The sequence below is a fragment of the Triticum urartu genome, chromosome 1A, assembly GCF_056163025.1.
Source record: "Triticum urartu cultivar PI428250 chromosome 1A, HENAU_Tu73, whole genome shotgun sequence".
Lineage (NCBI taxonomy): Eukaryota > Viridiplantae > Streptophyta > Magnoliopsida > Poales > Poaceae > Triticum > Triticum urartu.
In genome coordinates this window covers 1,687,625-1,705,873 of record NC_141873.1, presented here as the reverse complement: position 1 = coordinate 1,705,873, position 18,249 = coordinate 1,687,625, and the positions used below count along the sequence as shown (strand labels likewise).

General features: G+C 49.0%; 2 protein-coding genes across 2 annotated transcripts; both read left to right on the top strand.

Annotated features, from left to right (window-relative positions):
- Nucleotides 1-785: 785 nt before the first annotated feature.
- LOC147988150 (uncharacterized) lies at nt 786-12,652 on the top strand. The gene is made up of 8 exons (XM_087543221.1): nt 786-873; nt 1,378-1,406; nt 1,761-2,060; nt 2,882-3,021; nt 3,154-3,730; nt 3,977-4,117; nt 9,531-10,314; nt 12,441-12,652. The coding sequence occupies exons 1-8, from the start codon at nt 786-788 to the stop codon at nt 12,650-12,652; spliced, it is 2,271 nt and encodes a 756-aa protein (XP_087399347.1).
- A 1,968-nt stretch (nt 12,653-14,620) lies between these two features.
- Nucleotides 14,621-17,801, top strand: LOC147988149 (uncharacterized). The gene is made up of 4 exons (XM_087543217.1): nt 14,621-14,713; nt 16,066-16,419; nt 16,524-17,054; nt 17,301-17,801. Exons 1-4 carry the CDS (start codon nt 14,621-14,623, stop codon nt 17,799-17,801), a joined length of 1,479 nt encoding a protein of 492 aa, XP_087399343.1.
- Nucleotides 17,802-18,249: the final 448 nt, after the last annotated feature.

Genomic DNA, 18,249 nt, shown 5'->3' with positions numbered 1-18,249 from the left:
AAAATCCAACAACTTGTACGGGACAACCATCTTGTATATGTGGCTGCCCTGCCCTGCCACACCACTGTCGCGGTCCATGCCATTGTCATCGTCCCACCAGTGGTAGAAAGGCGCCGATCTGCCACTGCAGCCTTCTGTGGCAACTGCATGCCGCTCGCAGAGGAGCCGCTCCGCCTCCTTCTGCGTGGTGCGGGTGGCCGCTGAGGACAATGCCGATGGTTCCCGCAGAGCTCTGGCGGCGGCGTAGCCTCTGGCATTGGCGTAGGAGTCGATAAGCGACCACTTCTCGTCGATCTTGTCGGTTTTGCTGTCAAGGCGACGATGGCGCCTCATGACCATCTTTGTGGTGGTGACAGAGCGGCCGAGGGCCCACGCGGCGGCGAGGCCTACGTCACTGCACACCCATTCAGACGGCGCGTCGGACTTGGAGAACGACGACGGCAGTTGTACCATGCCTGCTGCCTTGCCTGACGCTCCTCCTCCGACACGACGACCCTCAATCCCGAGGGACCGCCGCCTCAGAGGTAACGGAGTATGCGGCCTCGCGCCTTCCTGATCTCAGGCAGAAGCTCATCCTAGACTAGGCGGTTGCAGTGGGACGTCGGCACGGGCCCATCAATGCACGAGCCCGGCACCGGTTCCTCCTTCACACAACGCCCGATCTGGATGTCGCTGTTGCAGGGGGACGTGGGCACCTAGGCACGATTACTCCATCATGATCTACATTTGACGGACGAAGTATTCGTCGGTCAGAGCAGCCTCCGCGAGGAGGCGGGGCTGCTGCGATGGCGCACGGTCCACCTTGCTGCAGGAGCCGTCCACCGTGGATGCCAAGGGGCCCGGAGAGCAAGGGCGGCGACCACCTCTCGACATGTGCCCGCTCTTTTAGGGTGTAGATGGTGTAGGAGAAGGTGCGGTCTCGACATCGATTTTTTTTTCACCACCCTTTTATTTATTTTGAAACAGCGATAGAGCAACAAAGAGTTTTAAGACATAAGGAAGGAAGGACAAGGAGCAAAATATCTTCTCTAAAGCGGGTGAGTAAGGGGACATTTGTCTGGGGCAAAGAAGAATAGATGGGTGCATGTGGATCCTCATATATAGGAAATCAATAGAAACAAGATATTTGTTTTTGTGATAGGTTACAGATAAGGAAAATATTCACAAAATATAAATTATAGTTAAATAATCTTGTTATACATCTCTTAGTTTTTATATGTGGTGACAGACGGGCATTTAGCTAGTTAGTTTTTGTTCTTCTCAGTTGCCCAATTTGGACATTTTATCCCTGTTTTTAATCCCCGCTTGGAGTGTCACAGCTAACCAGGCATATACCCTGATTTACATTCATCTTATTTGTGCTTCATCTTTGTGTAGGTGAAGAAACTAAATGGCAGAAGGATGCAGTAAGCTGTTTCAGAAAGTCAGGTTAGCTCAGCGATAATGTGTCTGTTTAGCAGTCTCTTTGTGAAGTTAGGTGGCAGGTACTCTGCAGACAGCAACCGTCTAAACTGATGTACTTGCCCTAGGGCCATCAATCGGTAGTCCGATCCTAGCAAGGGCGGTCCGTTCGGGCGTGAATTAAAGCCTGACCGCTGATGGCACCAACCCGGCCCAGCCGTGCACCGTGGAAAGCTTGTGACAGCTCGGTTGGCGACCTTGCGGACAACATCAGTTTGCTCGTTGGTAAGGCTAACTCCAATGGAGTAGTTGTAGAGGAAGGAAGAGAGCTCACTAACTATGTCGTGTCTTATTTTCAGGACCTGTTCACCTCTAATGGCAATGGCCAATATGATGAGTTCCTCCGGGCTGTGCCAGTGAAGGTGACGAGTGCTATGAATGATAGCATTACTGCTGCATTCTCGGATATGGAAATCAAAAATGCCCTAGATCAGATTGGAGACCTCAAAGCACCTGGGCCGGATGGCATGCCCGCGGTGGTTTTCAAGAAATATTGGCAGTTGATGGGCAGGAACATCATTCATGAGGTGCGACATGTTCTGGAGGGTGGAGAGATGCCAGCGGGTTGGAATGATACTCATGTGGTGCTAATACCCAAGGTAAAATACCCAAGTTTTTGTAGCGTCCTGTACAAGATCATCTCCAAAGTTATTGCGAATCGCCTCAAGCTTATCCTGCCATAGGTCATCTCAGATAATCAGAGTATGTTTGTACCCGGACGGTTGATAACTGATAACATCCTCATGGCATATGGGATCTCACATTTCCCGATGAACAAACGGTCAGGGAAGGAAGAGTTTGCTGCGGTTAAAGTGGATATGAGCAAAGCATATGACCATGTAGAGTGGGCTTTCCTTGAAGTGATGATGTATAAATTGGGGTTTGCAAGCAGCTGGGTCAAGCTTGTGATGAAGTGTGTAACTTCGGTGAGGTACAGGATCAAAATAAATGGGGATCTCTCCGAACAATTTGTGCCATCTAGAGGGCTCCGGCAAGGCGATGCAAGTTCTCCATATCTGTTTGCCATTTGTGCTGAAGGAGTATCAGCTCTTCTAAATGAGTCCCAACAGCGTGGTTCGTTTGGAGGCATACAAATCTGTCCGGGTGCGCCATCCATCTCGCACCTGTTTTTTGCTGATGATTCGATACTCCTGATGCGAGCGCGGGCTGCTGAAGCTGTGGAACTGCAACGTATACTCCAGGTCTATGAGAGGTGCTCGGGGCAGTGCGTTAATCACGAAAAATCGGCAGTAATGTTCAGTAAAAACTGTTCTGAACAGCCAAAGGAAATGTGAAAGGAGCCTTGGGCATTGCTAGTGAGGCGTATAATGAGAAATACCTGGGACTTCCAGTGTATATCGGCCGTTCTAAACGGAAGGCTTTTGCTTATCTCAAATGCCGGATATGGAACTATATGCAGGGCTGGAATGAGAGGACTCTACCTCGGCAAGGCAAGGAAATTTTGGTTAAGTGTGTTGCCCAGGCGGTTCCAACCTTTGCAATGTCTGTTTTCTACCTCACCAAGTCCTTTTTCGAAGAGCTAAGCTCTATGATTGCACGGTACTGGTGGAGCCAGCAAGATAAGGATAATAAGATCCACTGGATTGGGTGGCAAAAACTTACAAGGTCGAAGGGTAGGGGGGGTCTGGGTTTCCGAGATATTCATGATTTTAACATTGCTATGCTTGCAAGGCAAGTGTGGCGTCTGATTGAAAATCCAGACAGCATGTGCGCACAGCTCTTGAAGGCCAAGTACTACCCGGAGAGCTCCATTCTGGATGCGGGCCAGATCGCAAACATGTCCTATGCGTGGTGCAACATCACCTACGGAATTGACCTAGTCAAGCAAGGGATGATATGGCGTGTAGGAGACGGGGCAAGCATTCGCATTTGGGACGATCCATGGATACCCAGAGCTTGGTCTAGGCAAGTGATCACCCCTCATGGAGGAAATCTTTCGACCAGGGTCTCTGAGCTCATAGATCCATCGACCGGCAAGTGGGACACGGAACTGGTCCGAGATATCTTTTGGGAGGAGGATGCGGAGTTGATCCTTCAAATGCCTCTACGAGATGGAGCAGTCGACTCCTTGGCCTGGCACTTTGACCCCAAAGGTGTATTCTCTGTCAAGCAGTCGTACAAGCTGAAGAGGGCACTGGCCGAGTCCGGTGCTGCAGAAGGGGATGGGATTCCTCAGGTGGCCGGTGACCTTGAGGGGGGAGGGGAGGCAAAGTGGAAGAGGATATGGAAACTGCCATGCCCGGGCAAGGTTAGGCATTTTATGTGGCGTCTTGCGCATAACACACTTGCCACTAAATATATTCTTTGTTGAAGGGGAATGGCAATTGAGGATCACAAGTGTTTCTTGTGCAATATGAGAAACGAGTCGGCTGAACACCTGTTTGTGGAATGCCATGAAATTAAGCAGTTGTGGCAGGGCCTTGGCCTTGAGTATGCTAGACAGCGGCTGACAGAGTGCAATAGTATTCACACAACCTTGGAATATTTGTGGCAGCTCGTCGAAAAGGACCGGATGGTTATCATTGTTATGTGGTGGCAGTGGTGGAGTCAGCGCAACAAGGTTAGGGAGGGAGAGAAACCAATGGAGCACGCGCAGTTCGCTATTAGAGCTGCATGCACGGCCGAAGAATTCCAGGTGTGTTTTTGCAAAATGGCTCCCTCGCCGGCATGCACCCCACGTTGGATCCCGCCCCCACAGGACACTCTAAAATTCAATGTCGATGGTGCGTTTATCTAGGAAGGGGGGCAGGGACCCTGGGGAGTGGTCGTCCGGGATAGCATAGGTGAGGTTGTGGCTGCGCGGACGGGACGGCTTGATCATACCGCTGATGCATTCAGCACCGAGTCCCAGATTGTTCGGTTGAACTAGGGGTCGTGCGGTTGACTGTGGAGATGGACGCTCTAATGCTGGAACAGGCACTAAACAGACGCGCCCCAGATTGTTCGCCTCAAGCGTAGGCGATTGAAGGCATTTAGGAGCAGTCCAGGCTTTGGTTCTCCACATGTGGGTTTGCCCATTGTAAGCGCGAGGCTAATATGCCAGCGCATCATATGGCCAGATTAGGCCTCTCCCGTCAAGTGGGTGATATTCTAGTTGCTGATCATCTGCTTCCAGCAAATGTTGCTGAGTTTGTAATGGGCGATCTTGCCCAGCACATTTCGTAATAAAGCTCTTTGCTTGCCCTAAAAAAAGGCTAACTCCAATGCACGAACGAACATTCATTCTTTCCGAATTATGTCCATTTGAATTAGATAAAAGGGCCCATCCGGTCCCCCCTAATCAAATCTGGCCCGTGCGTACAACCGGCAGACATATTTAGTTGGGAGAAGGAAGAAAAGGAGAGTGCTTTGACAGTAAAAAGAAGAAGTCAATGCACCCCGTTGCGATGCACGGGCATTCTGCCAGTTAAAACATGAGGGATGAAATATCGACTAATAGAAAATAAGAGACCAAATTTATATTTCTGGTAAATTTGACGGACCAAAAAACTTTTTTTTCACCTTTTTAAATGATGCTATGACATTTTGAGAAAGTGTCAGCATAATTTTAAACAAATGTACGTGTAAATATTTATGAATTTAAGAAGTGATGAAGCATTTCAAAAGTGTTCATATCAAACGCCCTTCGCGTTTTTAAAATAATGGTCTATAAATATAAAACATTCACTCATTTTAATAAACAGTTGATAGAAGTTTAAGAAATGTTCATGCATTTTAAAAGTGTTCATGTGTTTATTAAACCATATAATTTAACAAAATTCACACATTTATGAAAATAATTCATATTATTTAAAAAGTATTTCACATACTTTGTGAAAATGTTCACACATTTTTTTAAGTCATGATGCATTTATACGAAAATCTTTGTACTTTTTCAAGAATGTTCAGGTAATCTTACACCTATTTATAGAGAAGTTGTCATACATTTATAATAAAGGTTGTATATTTTATAAAAGTCTTGATGTAAGTTTAAAATTGTTACGTTTTTTAGAAAATGTCATTTAAATTTTAAAGGAAAGTAAAAAATGAATAAAGTAGATGGGAAACAAAAAAATTGTCAAAGGAAGATGAAACATGATAACGAAACTAGAATAAAAATGAAATTCCGAAAAATTGCCCAAAAATAGTGCTACCCACCTTGGCCCAGTGAAAACCGGCATATCCTTGCAATCGAGCAACGCCACATGAAGCATCTGGGATTGTTGGGACATAATTTACATAAAAAGGCTGATATTTTGACCGTCTAACTGAAAACTACAAAATAAATACTACAACTTGTACCAGACGACCACCTCGTGTGCCTGGCCGCCCTATCCTATTGCACTGCCGTTGTCGTCGCCCCTCCAACGGCGGAAGGGCGCAGGTCCACCACGTCAGCCTTGTCTGATGACTACCTGTCACTTGCAGAGAGGAGACGCTCCGTCTCCTTCTGCGCGGCGTCGAGGGCCGCCGAGGCCAATGACGATGCCTCCCGCAGAGCTCTGGCGGTGTCTTAGCCCTTGGCATTGGTGGAGGAGTTGCTAAGCGACCACTCCTCGCCGATCTTGCGGATCTGGCTTTCAAGGCGACAACGCCGTCTAGCGGTCGTCTCCGTTGTGGTGACGAAGCGGGCGAGTACCCATGCTGCGTTGCACACCCATTCCGGCACCACGTTCGACTTGGCGAGCGTCGGATGGGCCAGTCGCACCACACCAATTGCCTCGCCACGCGCTCCTCCTTTGACACGACGACCCTTGATCCTGAGGAACTGCTGCTCCGAGGAAGTGGAGGCTGCAGCCTTGCACCTTCATGATCGCGGCTGGAACTTCATCCTTGACATGGAGGATGTGGCGGCGTGGCGGCGCGGGCTCGTCAATGCGTGTGTTCCGGCTATGCGCCGGCGGTGACGTCTGTTGCTCCTTCTTGCAACGCCCGATCTGGATGCCGCGGTTGCATGGGGGACATGGGCTCCTCCTTGACGAGGCCTCCAAACGGGGTGCCGCCGCGGTTGCACGGGGGAGGTGGGGACAAAGGCTCGTCCTTGACCGTCGGAGTGGGGAGGGTGATGGTGGGGCCGGGCGCATCTGACGGAGCGATATCTCCATCATGATCTCTATTTGATGGACGAAGTCTTCATCTGTAAGAGCGACCTCCACGGGTAGGCGGGACTGCTGCTATGGCGCCGGTCCTCCTTGCCGCCAGATGACTTGACGATCTTCTCCTTCCTAGTGGAACCTGCTGCAATGGATGCCAAGGGGCTCAGATAGCGAGGGTGGCGAACACCTCTCGACATGTGCATGCTATTTTAGGGTGTAGATGGTGTAGGAGAAGGTCCACTCTCGACATGGATATCTTTTCATCATCCTTTCATCTACTTCGAAAAAAATAGAGCAACAAAGAGTATTCCGGCATGAAGACATAAGGGAGAAATTACAAAGAGCAAAATTTCTTCAAAGCTGGTATGCAGGGGACATTTGGCTAGGTAAAGAATAATAGAGCGGTGCATGTTCATATATAAGAAATCAATAAAAACAAAATATTTGTTTTTGTGATAGGTTATAGACCAGGCACACGTTCATAAATTATAGATAATTATCTTGTTATACACCTCTTATTTTTTATTTCGTGACAACGCACGGGCATTTAGCTAGTTAGTTTTGTTCTTCCGAGTTGTCCAATTCGGACATTTCATCCCTGTTTTTAACAGGCCGCATGGAGTGTCACGCCTAACCAAGCATATACCCAGATTTACGTTCATCTTATCATGCTTCATCTTTGTATAGTGAAGCAAATAAAAGGCGGAAGGACGCAGTAAATTGTTTCAGATAATTAAATAGATAATTCAGCATATAAGGTGTCTGTTTAACTGTCTCTTTTTGAAGTGAAGTGGTAGCGGGCAGCGGCCTTGGCTGCGTTCGGCGGCGGAGGCCGGATCTGCAGCGACGAATCATCTGACCTCGGATCGGCGGTGACGGCATGCAGGGCCTGGTGGTTGGGTCGGGGCCATGCGTGGTTTGCCCTCCGGACAGATCTGATCTGCCCGGTGCGGCTTGCTCGATGTGCGGCGGCTTAGATCGGCGGCGACCCGTGCACACGATGCTTGATGGAGATTCTTCGAGCGGATCCAGGTGAAAACCTTGTTCTCGGCTTGATGCCAAGACCGGCGTTGGCGGCACTCTTTTGTGTCATTACCTTCTTGAAGGCATCGCTGTGGAGAAGCTCCAGACCTCTATCTGCTACCTCCGGCGGAAACCCTAGATCAGTAGATCGGATGACGGCGACGCGTTGGTGTCGTTTCCTCTTTGGGGGCGTCGTTCTTGGAGGCGTACACGGGATCGAGGGACCAGTGGCCGGCTTTTTTGGTGGAGCGGTGCTTCATCCTACTCATTGATGATGGCGGATCTCGACGGCGTGGCGTAGTGGAGACTCGGCGCCCGATGCGCGGTGATGGACTCGCGCAGGAGGAGGTAGTTGTCTGGCGTCATGGTGGCGTCGATGACAGAGTGGCCTGACAAGGTAGAAGCCTCAATATCTGCTCTGAAGACGGACCTGTGGAGGATGGCGGCGGCGACACTTGTGAGTGCGTCAGACCAGTTTTTGCCCCAGATCCGGTATGTGGCTCGGCTGGGGCTTCTGACTTTTGATGATAGGCTTAGGTGAGTGGTCTGGGTTTTTGGCCCAGCTAGCACCCCTTCATCATATGGATAGGAGTAGTGGCATATGTTGCCAAGATGGTGGATTCAAGCATATTGTTGTAATACTTTCTAAGGTCCTTGAGAATAATCAATAAAGTGGCCGCATGCATCTCCCAAATGCAGAGGCCGGGGGTCATCCTCCTTTTCTAAAAAAAAAGGCATACTTTATAGACAGCAACAATCTAAACTAATGTACTTGCCATATTGCCCATCAATCGGTAGTCAGATCCTATCTAGGGCGGTCCTTCCGGGCATGAAGTAAAGCCTGACCGCTATGGTACCAACCAGGCCCAGCCCGGCAACGTGGACAGCTTGTGACGGCTCGGTTGGCGGCTTGGCCGACAAGATTGGTAGGCACGGTGGTAAGGCCAACTCAAACACATGACCGCAAATGGACTGATGTGCGTTTTATTCAAATTCTGTCTAATAATGTATGTGAATATTGCTTTCCAAACTTGAGGCAATTTTATTTTGGCGAACTATGAACACTGTGGAAAAGTTTCTCCACTGACTTTATATAAGAAAATTAGAAAGGTCATATTTATTTACATGTTAGTGTCGGGGAGAGGCACGAGGAGGGGGAGGGGGGGTTCTGGAGATCAGAAGGTGCAGACCAAATGGGTGTACACAAGAATAAAGGGAGGGGGGGGGGTCCTATGGGGAATCTAACAAGGTATGAATGAACGGAACTAGCCTACTTTTTGCCCTTTGCACCAGCAACCGGAAGTCCTCCATGAACCTTACGTGCCACGATTCGATTCAAAAGATGGGTTGATCCCTCGAAAGCACTTGTTGTTTCTAAATCCCACAGGCGGCCACCATAAAAAATTCCATGAACATGGCAGCTGGGTCAAGCTTGTGATGAAGTGTGTAACTTCGGTGAGGTACAGGATCAAAATAAATGGGGATCTCTCCGAACAATTTGTGCCATCTAGAGGGCTCCGGCAAGGCGATGCAAGTTCTCCATATCTGTTTGCCATTTGTGCTAAAGGACTGTCGGCTCTTCTAAATGAGTCCCAACAGCGTGGTTCGTTTGGAGGCATACAAATCTGTCCGGGTGCGCCATCCATCTCGCACCTGTTTTTTGCTGACGATTCGATACTCCTGATGCGAGCGCGGGCTGCTGAAGCTGTGGAACTGCAACGTATACTCCAGGTCTATGAGAGGTGCTCGGGGCAGTGCGTTAATCACGAAAAATCGGCAGTAATGTTTAGTAAAAACTGTTCCGAACAGACCAAAGGAAATGTGAAAGGAGCCTTGGGCATTGCTAGTGAGGCGTATAATGAGAAATACCTGGGACTTCCAGTGTATATCGGCCGTTCTAAACGGAAGGCTTTTGCTTATCTCAAAGACCGAATATGGAACTATATGCAGGGCTGGAATGAGAGGACTCTATCTCGGCAAGGCAAGGAAATTCTGGTTAAGGGTGTTGCGCAGGCGGTTCCAACCTTTGCAATGTCTGTTTTCTACCTCACCAAGTCCTTTTGCGAAGAGCTAAGCTCTATGATTGCGCGGTACTGGTGGAGCCAGCAAGATAAGGATAATAAGATCCACTGGATTGGGTGGCAAAAACTTACAAGGTCGAAGGGTAGGGGGGGTCTTGGTTTCCGAGATGTTCATGATTTTAACATTGCTATGCTTGCGAGGCAAGTGTGGCGTCTGATTGAAAATCCAGACGGCATGTGCGCACAGCTCTTGAAGGCCAAGTACTACCCGGAGAGCTCCATTCTGGATGCGGGCCAGATCACAAACATGTCCTACGCGTGGTGCAACATCACCTACGGAATTGACCTAGTCAAGCAAGGGATGATATGGCGTGTAGGAGACGGGGCAAGCATTCGCATTTGGGACGATCCATGGATACCCAGAGCTTGGTCTAGGCAAGTGATCACCCCTCATGGAGGAAATCTTTCGACCAGGGTCTCTGAGCTCATAGATCCATCGACCGGCAAGTGGGACACGGAACTGGTCCGAGATATCTTTTGGGAGGAGGATGCGGAGTTGATCCTTCAAATGCCTCTACGAGATGGAGCAGTTGACTTCTTGGCCTGGCACTTTGACCCCAAAGGTGTATTCTCTGTCAAGCAGTCGTACAAGCTGAAGAGGGCACTGGCCGAGTCCGGTGCTGCAGAAGGGGATGGGATTCCTCAGGTGGCCGGTGACCTTGAGGGGGGAGGGGAGGCAAAGTGGAAGATGATATGGAAACTGCCATGCCTGGGCAAGGTTAGGCATTTTATGTGGCGTCTTGCGCATAACACACTTGCCACTAAAGATATTCATTGTTGAAGGGAAATGGCAATTGAGGATCACAAGTGTTTCTTGTGCAATATGAGAAACGAGTCGGCTGAACACCTATTTGTGGAATGCCACGAAATTAAGCAGTTGTGGCGGGGCCTTGGCCTTGACTATGCTAGACAGCGGCTGACAGAGTGCAATAGTATTCACACAACCTTGGAATATTTGTGGCAGCTCGTCGAAAAGGACCGGATGGTTATCATTGTCATGTGGTGGCAGTGGTGGAGTTAGCGCAACAAGGTTAGGGAGGGAGAGAAACCAATGGAGCACGCGCAGTTCGCTATTAGAGCTGCATGCACGGCCGAAGAATTCCAGGTGTGTTTCTGCAAAATGGCCCCCTCGCCGACATGCACCCCACGTTGGATCCCGCCCCCATAGGACACTCTAAAATTCAATGTCGATGGTGCGTTTATCGAGGAAGGGGGTAGGGACCCTGGGGCGTGGTCGTCCGGGATAGCATAGGTGAGGTTGTGGCCGCGCGGGCGGGACGGCTTGGTCATACCGCTGATGCATTCAGCACCGAGTTAAGAGCAGTGGAGCAAGCGTTGGATCTTGCGGCTGAACTAGGGGTCGTGCGGTTGACTGTGGAGATGGACGCTCTAATGCTGGAACAGGCACTAAACAGACGCGCCCCAGATTGTTCACGTCAAGCGCAGGCGATTGAAGGCATTTAGGTGCGGTCCAGGCTTTGGTTCTCCACATGTGGGTTTGCCCATTGTAAGCGCGAGGCTAATATGCCAGCGCATCATATGGCCAGATTAGGCCTCTCCCGTCAAGTGGGTGATATTCTAGTTGCTGATCATGTGCTTCCAGCAAATGTTGCTGAGTTTGTAATAGGCGATCTTGCCCAGCACGTTTCGTAATAAAGCTCTTTGCTTGCCCTAAAAAAAAGGCTAACTCCAGTGCACGAACGAACATTCATTCTTTCCGAATTATGTCCGTTTGAATCAGATAAAAGGGCCCATCCGGTCCCCCCTAATCAAATCCGGCCCGTGCGTACAACCGGCAGACATATTTAGTTGGGAGAAGGAAGAAAGGAAGAAAAGGAGAGTGCTTTGACAGTAAAAAGAAGAAGTCAATGCACCCCGTTGCGACGCACGGGCATTCTGCCAGTTAAAACATGAGGGATGAAATATTGACTAATAGAAAATAAGAGACCAAATTTATATTTCTGGTAAATTTGACGGTCCAAAAATTTTTTTTTCACCTTTTTAAATGATGCTATGACATTTTGAGAAAGTGTCGGCATAATTTTAAACAAATGTACGTGTAAATATTTATGAATTTAAGAAGTGATGAAGCATTTCAAAAGTGTTCATATCAAACGCCCTTCGCGTTTTTAAAATAATGGTCTATAAATATAAAACATTCACTCATTTTAATAAACAGTTGATAGAAGTTTAAGAAATGTTCATGCATTTTAAAAGTGTTCATGTGTTTATTAAACCATATAATTTAAGAAAATTCACACATTTATGAAAATAATTCATATTATTTAAAAAGTATTTCACATACTTTCTCAAAATGTTCACACATTTTTTTAAGTCATGATGCATTTATACGAAAATCTTTGTACTTTTTCAAGAATGTTCAGGTAATCTTACACCTATTTATAGAGAAGTTGTCATACATTTATAATAAGGGTTGTATATTTTATAAAAGTCTTGATGTAAGTTTAAAATTGTTACGGTTTTTAGAAAATGTCATTTAAATTTTAAAGGAAAGTAAAAAATGAATAAAGTAGATGGGAAACAAAAAAATTGTCAAAGGAAGATGAAACATGATAACGAAACTAGAATAAAAATGAAATTCCAAAAAATTGCCCAAAAATAGTGCTACCCACCTTGGCCTAGTGAAAACCGGCATATCCTTGCAATCGAGCAACGCCACATGAAGCATCTGGGATTGTTGGGACATAATTTACATAAAAGGCTGATATTTTGTCCGTCTAACTGAAAACTACAAAATAAATACTACAACTTGTACCAGACGACCACTTCGTGTGCGTGGCCGCCCTATCCTATTGCACTGCCATTGTCGTCGCCCCTCCAACGGCGGAAGGGCGCAGGTCCACCACGTCAGCCTTGTCTGACAACTACCTGTCACTTGCAGAGAGGAGACGCTCCGTCTCCTTCTGCGCGGCGTCGAGGGCCGCCGAGGCCAATGACGATGGCTCCCGCAGAGCTCTGGCGGGGTCTTAGCCCTTGGCATTTGTGGAGGAGTTGCTAAGCGACCACTCCTCGCCGATCTTGCGGATCTGGCTTTCAAGGCAACAGCGCCGTATAGCGGTCGTCTCGGTTGTGGTGACGAAGCGGGCGAGTACCCATGCTGCGTTGCACACCCATTCTGGCACCACGTTCGACTTGGCGAGCGTCGGATGGGCCAGTCGCACCACACCAATTGCCTCGCCACGCGCTCCTCCTTTGACACGACGACGCTTGATCCCGAGGAACTGCTGCTCCGAGGAAGTGGAGGCTGCAGCCTTGCACCTTCATGATCGCGGCTGGAACTTCATCCTTAACATGGCGGATGTGGCGGCGTGGCGGCGCGGGCTGGTCAATACGTGTGTTCCGGCTATGCGCCGGCGGTGACGCCTGTTGCTCCTGCTTGCAACGCCCGATCTGGATGCCGCGGTTGCATGGGGACGTGGGCTCCTCCTTGACGAGGCCTCCAAACAGGGTGCCGCCGCGGTTGCACGGGGGAGGTGGGGACAAAGGCTCGTCCTTGACCGGTCGGAGTGGGGAGGGTGATGGTGGGGCCGGGCGCATCTGACGGAGCGATATCTCCATCATGATCTCTATTTGATGGACGAAGTCTTCATCTGTAAGAGCGACCTCCACGGGTAGGCAGGACTGCTGCTATGGCGCCGGTCCTCCTTGCCGCCAGATGACTTGACGATCTTCTCCTTCCTAGTGGAACGTGCTGCCATGGATGCCAAGGGGCTCAGATAGCGAGGGTGGCCAACGCCTCTCGACATGTGCATGCTATTTTAGGGTGTAGATGGTGTAGGAGAAGGTCCACTCTCGACATGGATATCTTTTCATCATCGTTTCATTTACTTCGAAAAAAATAGAGCAACAAAGAGTATTCCGGCATGAAGACATAAGGGAGAAATTACAAAGAGCAAAATTTCTTCTTCAAAGCTGGTATGCAGGGGACATTTGGCTAGGTAAAGAATAATAGAGCGGTGCATGTTCATATATAAGAAATCAATAAAAACAAAATATTTGTTTTTGTGATAGGTTATAGACCAGGCACACGTTCATAAATTATAGATAATTATCTTGTTATACACCTCTTATTTTTTATTTCGTGACAACGCACGGACATTTAGCTAGTTAGTTTTGTTCTTCCGAGTTGTCCAATTCGGACATTTCATCCCTGTTTTTAACAGGCCGCATGGAGTGTCACGCCTAACCAAGCATATACCCAGATTTACGTTCATCTTATCATGCTTCATCTTTGTATAGTGAAGCAAATAAAAGGCTGAAGGACGCAGTAAATTGTTTCAGATAATTAAATAGATAATTCAGCATATAAGGTGTCTGTTTAACTGTCTCTTTTTGAAGTGAAGTGGTAGCGGGCAGCGGCCTTGGCTGCGTTCGGCGGCGGAGGCCGGATCTGCAGCGACGAACCATCTGACCTCGGATCGGCGGTGGCGGCATGCAGGGCCTGGTGGTTGGGTCGGGGCCATGCGTGGTTTGCCCTCCGGACAGATCTGATCTGCCGGTGCGGCTTGCTCGATGTGCGGCGGCTTAGATCGGCGGCGACCCGTGCACACGATGCTTGATGGAGATTCTTCGAGCGGATCCAGGTGAAAACCTTGTTCTCGGCTTGATGCCAAGACCGGCGTTGGCGGCACTCTTTTGTGTCATTACCTTCTTGAAGGCATCGCTGTGGAGAAGCTCCAGACCTCTATCTGCTACCTCCGGCGGAAACCCTAGATCAGTAGATCGGATGACGGCGACGCGTTGGTGTCGTTTCCTCTTTGGGGGCGTCGTTCTTGGAGGCGTACACGGGATCAAGGGACCAGTGGCCGGCTTTTTTGGTGGAGCGGTGCTTCATCCTACTCATTGATGATGGCGGATCTCGACGGCGTGGCGTAGTGGAGACTCGGCGCCCGATGCGCGGTGATGGACTCGCGCAGGAGGAGGTAGTTGTCTGGCGTCATGGTGGCGTCGATGACAGAGTGGCCTGACAAGGTAAAAGCCTCAATATCTTCTCTGAAGACGGACCTGTGGAGGATGGCGGCGGCGACACTTGTGAGTGCGTCAGACCAGTTTTTGCCCCAGATCCGGTATGTGGCTCGGCTGGGGCTTCTGACTTTTGATGATAGGCTTAGGTGAGTGGTCTCGGTATTTGGCCCAGCTAGCACCCCTTCATCATATGGATAGGAGTAGTGGCATATGTAGCCAAGATGGTGGATTCGAGCATATTGTTGTAATACTTTGTAAGGTCCTCGAGAATAATCAATAAAGTGACCGCATGCATCTCCCAGATGCAGAGGCCGGGGATCATCCTCCTTTTCTAAAGAAAAAAGGCATACTTTATAGACAGCAACAATCTAAACTAATGTACTTGCCATATTGCCCATCAATCGGTAGTAAGATCCTATCTAGGGCGGTCCTTCCTGGCATGAAGTAAAGCCTGACCGCTATGGTACCAACCAGGCCCAGCCCGGCAACGTGGACAGCTTGTGACGGCTCGGTTGGCGGCTTCGCCGACAAGATTGGTAGGCACGGTGGTAAGGCCAACTCAAACACATGACCGCAAATGGACTGATGTGCGTTTTATTCAAATTCTGTCTAATAATGTATGTGAATATTGCTTTCCAAACTTGAGGCAATTTTATTTTGGCGAACTATGAACACTGTGGAAAAGTTTCTCCACTGACTTTATATAAGAAAATTAGAAAGGCCATATTTATTTACATGTTAGTGTCGGGGAGAGGCACGAGGAGGGGGAGGGGGGGTTCTGGAGATCAGAAGGTGCAGACCAAATGGGTGTACACAAGAATAAAGGGGGGGGGGGGTTCCTATGGGGAATCTAACAAGGTATGAATGAACGGAACTAGCCTACTTTTTGCCCTTTGCACCAGCAACCGGAAGTCCTCCATGAACCTTACGTGCCACGATTCGATTCAAAAGATGGGTTGATCCCTCGAAAGCACTTGTTGTTTCTAAATCCCACAGGCGGCCACCATAAAAAATTCCATGAACATGGCAGCTGGGTCAAGCTTGTGATGAAGTGTGTAACTTCGGTGAGGTACAGGATCAAAATAAATGGGGATCTCTCCGAATAATTTGTGCCATCTAGAGGGCTCCGGCAAGGTGATGCAAGTTCTCCATATCTGTTTGCCATTTGTGCTAAAGGACTGTCGGCTCTTCTAAATGAGTCCCAACAGCGTGGTTCGTTTGGAGGCATACAAATCTGTCCGGGTGTGCCATCCATCTCGCACCTGTTTTTTGCTGATGATTCGATACTCCTGATGCGAGCGCGGGCTGCTGAAGCTGTGGAACTGCAACGTATACTCCAGGTCTATGAGAGGTGCTCGGGGCAGTGCGTTAATCACGAAAAATCGGCAGTAATGTTCAGTAAAAACTGTTCCGAACAGACCAAAGGAAATGTGAAAGGAGCCTTGGGCATTGCTAGTGAGGCGTATAATGAGAAATACTTGGGACTTCCAGTGTATATCGGCCGTTCTAAACGGAAGGCTTTTGCTTATCTCAAAGACCGGATATGGAACTATATGCAGGGCTGGAATGAGAGGACTCTATCTCGGCAAGGCAAGGAAATTCTGGTTAAGGGTGTTGCGCAGGCAGTTCCAACCTTTGCAATGTCTGTTTTCTACCTCACCAAGTCCTTTTGCAAAGAGCTAAGCTCTATGATTGCGCGGTACTGGTGGAGCCAGCAAGATAAGGATAATAAGATCCACTGGATTGGGTGGCAAAAACTTACAAGGTCGAAGGTTAGGGGGGTCTTGGTTTCCGAGATATTCATGATTTTAGCATTGCTATGCTTGCAAGGCAAGTGTGGCGTCTGATTGAAAATCCAGACAGCATGTGCGCACAGCTCTTGAAGGCCAAGTACTACCCGGAGAGCTCCATTCTGGATGCCGGCCAGATCACAAACATGTCCTACGCGTGGTGCAACATCACCTACGGAATTGACCTAGTCAAGCAAGGGATGATATGGCGTGTAGGAGACGGGGCAAGCATTCGCATTTGGGACGATCCATGGATACCCAGAGCTTGGTCTAGGCAAGTGATCACCCCTCATGGAGGAAATCTTTCGACCAGGGTCTCTGAGCTCATAGATCCATCGACCGGCAAGTGGGACACGGAACTGGTCCGAGATATCTTTTGGGAGGAGGATGCGGAGTTGATCCTTCAAATGCCTCTACGAGATGGAGCAGTCGACTTCTTGGCCAGGCACTTTGACCCCAAAGGTGTATTCTCTGTCAAGCAGTCGTACAAGCTGAAGAGGGCATTGGCCGAGTCTGGTGCTGCACAAAGGGATGGGATTCCTCAGGTGGCCGGTGACCTTGAGGGGGGAGGGGAGGCAAAGTGGAAGAGGATATGGAAACTTCCATGCCCGGGCAAGGTTAGGCATTTTATGTGGCGTCTTGTGCATAACACACTTGCCACTAAAGATATTCTGTGTTGAAGGGGAATGGCAATTGAGGATCACAAGTGTTTCTTGTGCAATATGAGAAACGAGTCGGCTGAACACCTGTTTGTGGAATGCCACGAAATTACGCAGTTGTGGCGGGGCCTTGGCCTTGAGTATGCTAGACAGCGTCTGACAGAGTGCAATAGTATTCACACAACCTTGGAATATTTGTGGCAGCTCGTCGAAAAGGACCGGATGGTTATCATTGTCATGTGGTGGGAGTGGTGGAGTCAGCGCAACAAGGTTAGGGAGGGAGAGAAACCAATTGAGCACGCGCAGTTCGCTATTAGAGCTGCATGCACGGCCGAAGAATTCCGGGTGTGTTTCTGCAAAATGGCCCCCTCGCCGGCATGCACCCCACGTTGGATCCCGCCCCCACAGGACACTCTAAAATTCAATGTCGATGGTGCGTTTATCGAGGAAAGGGGGCAGGGACCCTGGGGAGTGGTCGTCCGGGATAGCATAGGTGAGGTTGTGGCTGCGCGGGCGGGACGGCTTGATCATACCACTGATGCATTCAGCACCGAGTTAAGAGCAGTGGAGCAAGCGTTGGATCTTGCGGCTGAACTAGGGGTCGTGAGGTTGACTGTGGAGATGGACGCTCTAATGCTGGAACAGGCACTAAACCGACGCGCCCCAGATTGTTCGCGTCAAGCGCAGGCGATTGAAGGCATTTAGGTGCAGTCCAGGCTTTGGTTCTCCACATGTGGGTTTGCCCATTATAAGCACGAGGCTAATATGCCAGCGCATCATATGGCCAGATTAGGCCTCTCCCGTCAAGTGGGTGATATTCTAGTTGCTGATCATGTGCTTCCAGCAAATGTTGCTGAGTTTGTAATGGGCGATCTTGCCCAGCACATTTCGTAATAAAGCTCTTTGCTTACCCTAAAAAAAGGCTAACTCCAATGCACGAACGAACATTCATTCTTTCCGAATTATGTGCGTTTGAATCAGATAAAAGCGCCCATCCGGTCCCCCCTAATCAAATCTGGCCCGTGCGTACAACCGGCAGACATATTTAGTTGGGAGAAGGAAGAAAGGAAGAAAAGGAGAGTGCTTTGACAGTAAAAAGAAGAAGTCAATGCACCCCGTTGCGACGCACGGGCATTCTGCCAGTTAAAACATA

Excerpts from the sequence above, each read along its gene's own strand:
- LOC147988150 (XM_087543221.1), top strand. The coding sequence starts at position 786 with ATGGCGCACGGTCCACCTTGCTGCAGGAGCCGTCCACCGTGGATGCCA. Across the intron at positions 874-1,377 it reads CGGCGACCACCTCTCGACAT|GTGAAGAAACTAAATGGCAG; the intron begins GTGCCCGCTCTT and ends ATCTTTGTGTAG. Across the intron at positions 1,407-1,760 it reads CTAAATGGCAGAAGGATGCA|GACCTGTTCACCTCTAATGG; the intron begins GTAAGCTGTTTC and ends TCTTATTTTCAG.
- LOC147988149 (XM_087543217.1), top strand. The coding sequence starts at position 14,621 with ATGGTGGCGTCGATGACAGAGTGGCCTGACAAGGTAAAAGCCTCAATA. Across the intron at positions 14,714-16,065 it reads GGATGGCGGCGGCGACACTT|ACCAAAGGAAATGTGAAAGG; the intron begins GTGAGTGCGTCA and ends TGTTCCGAACAG. Across the intron at positions 16,420-16,523 it reads AAAAACTTACAAGGTCGAAG|CTCTTGAAGGCCAAGTACTA; the intron begins GTTAGGGGGGTC and ends ATGTGCGCACAG.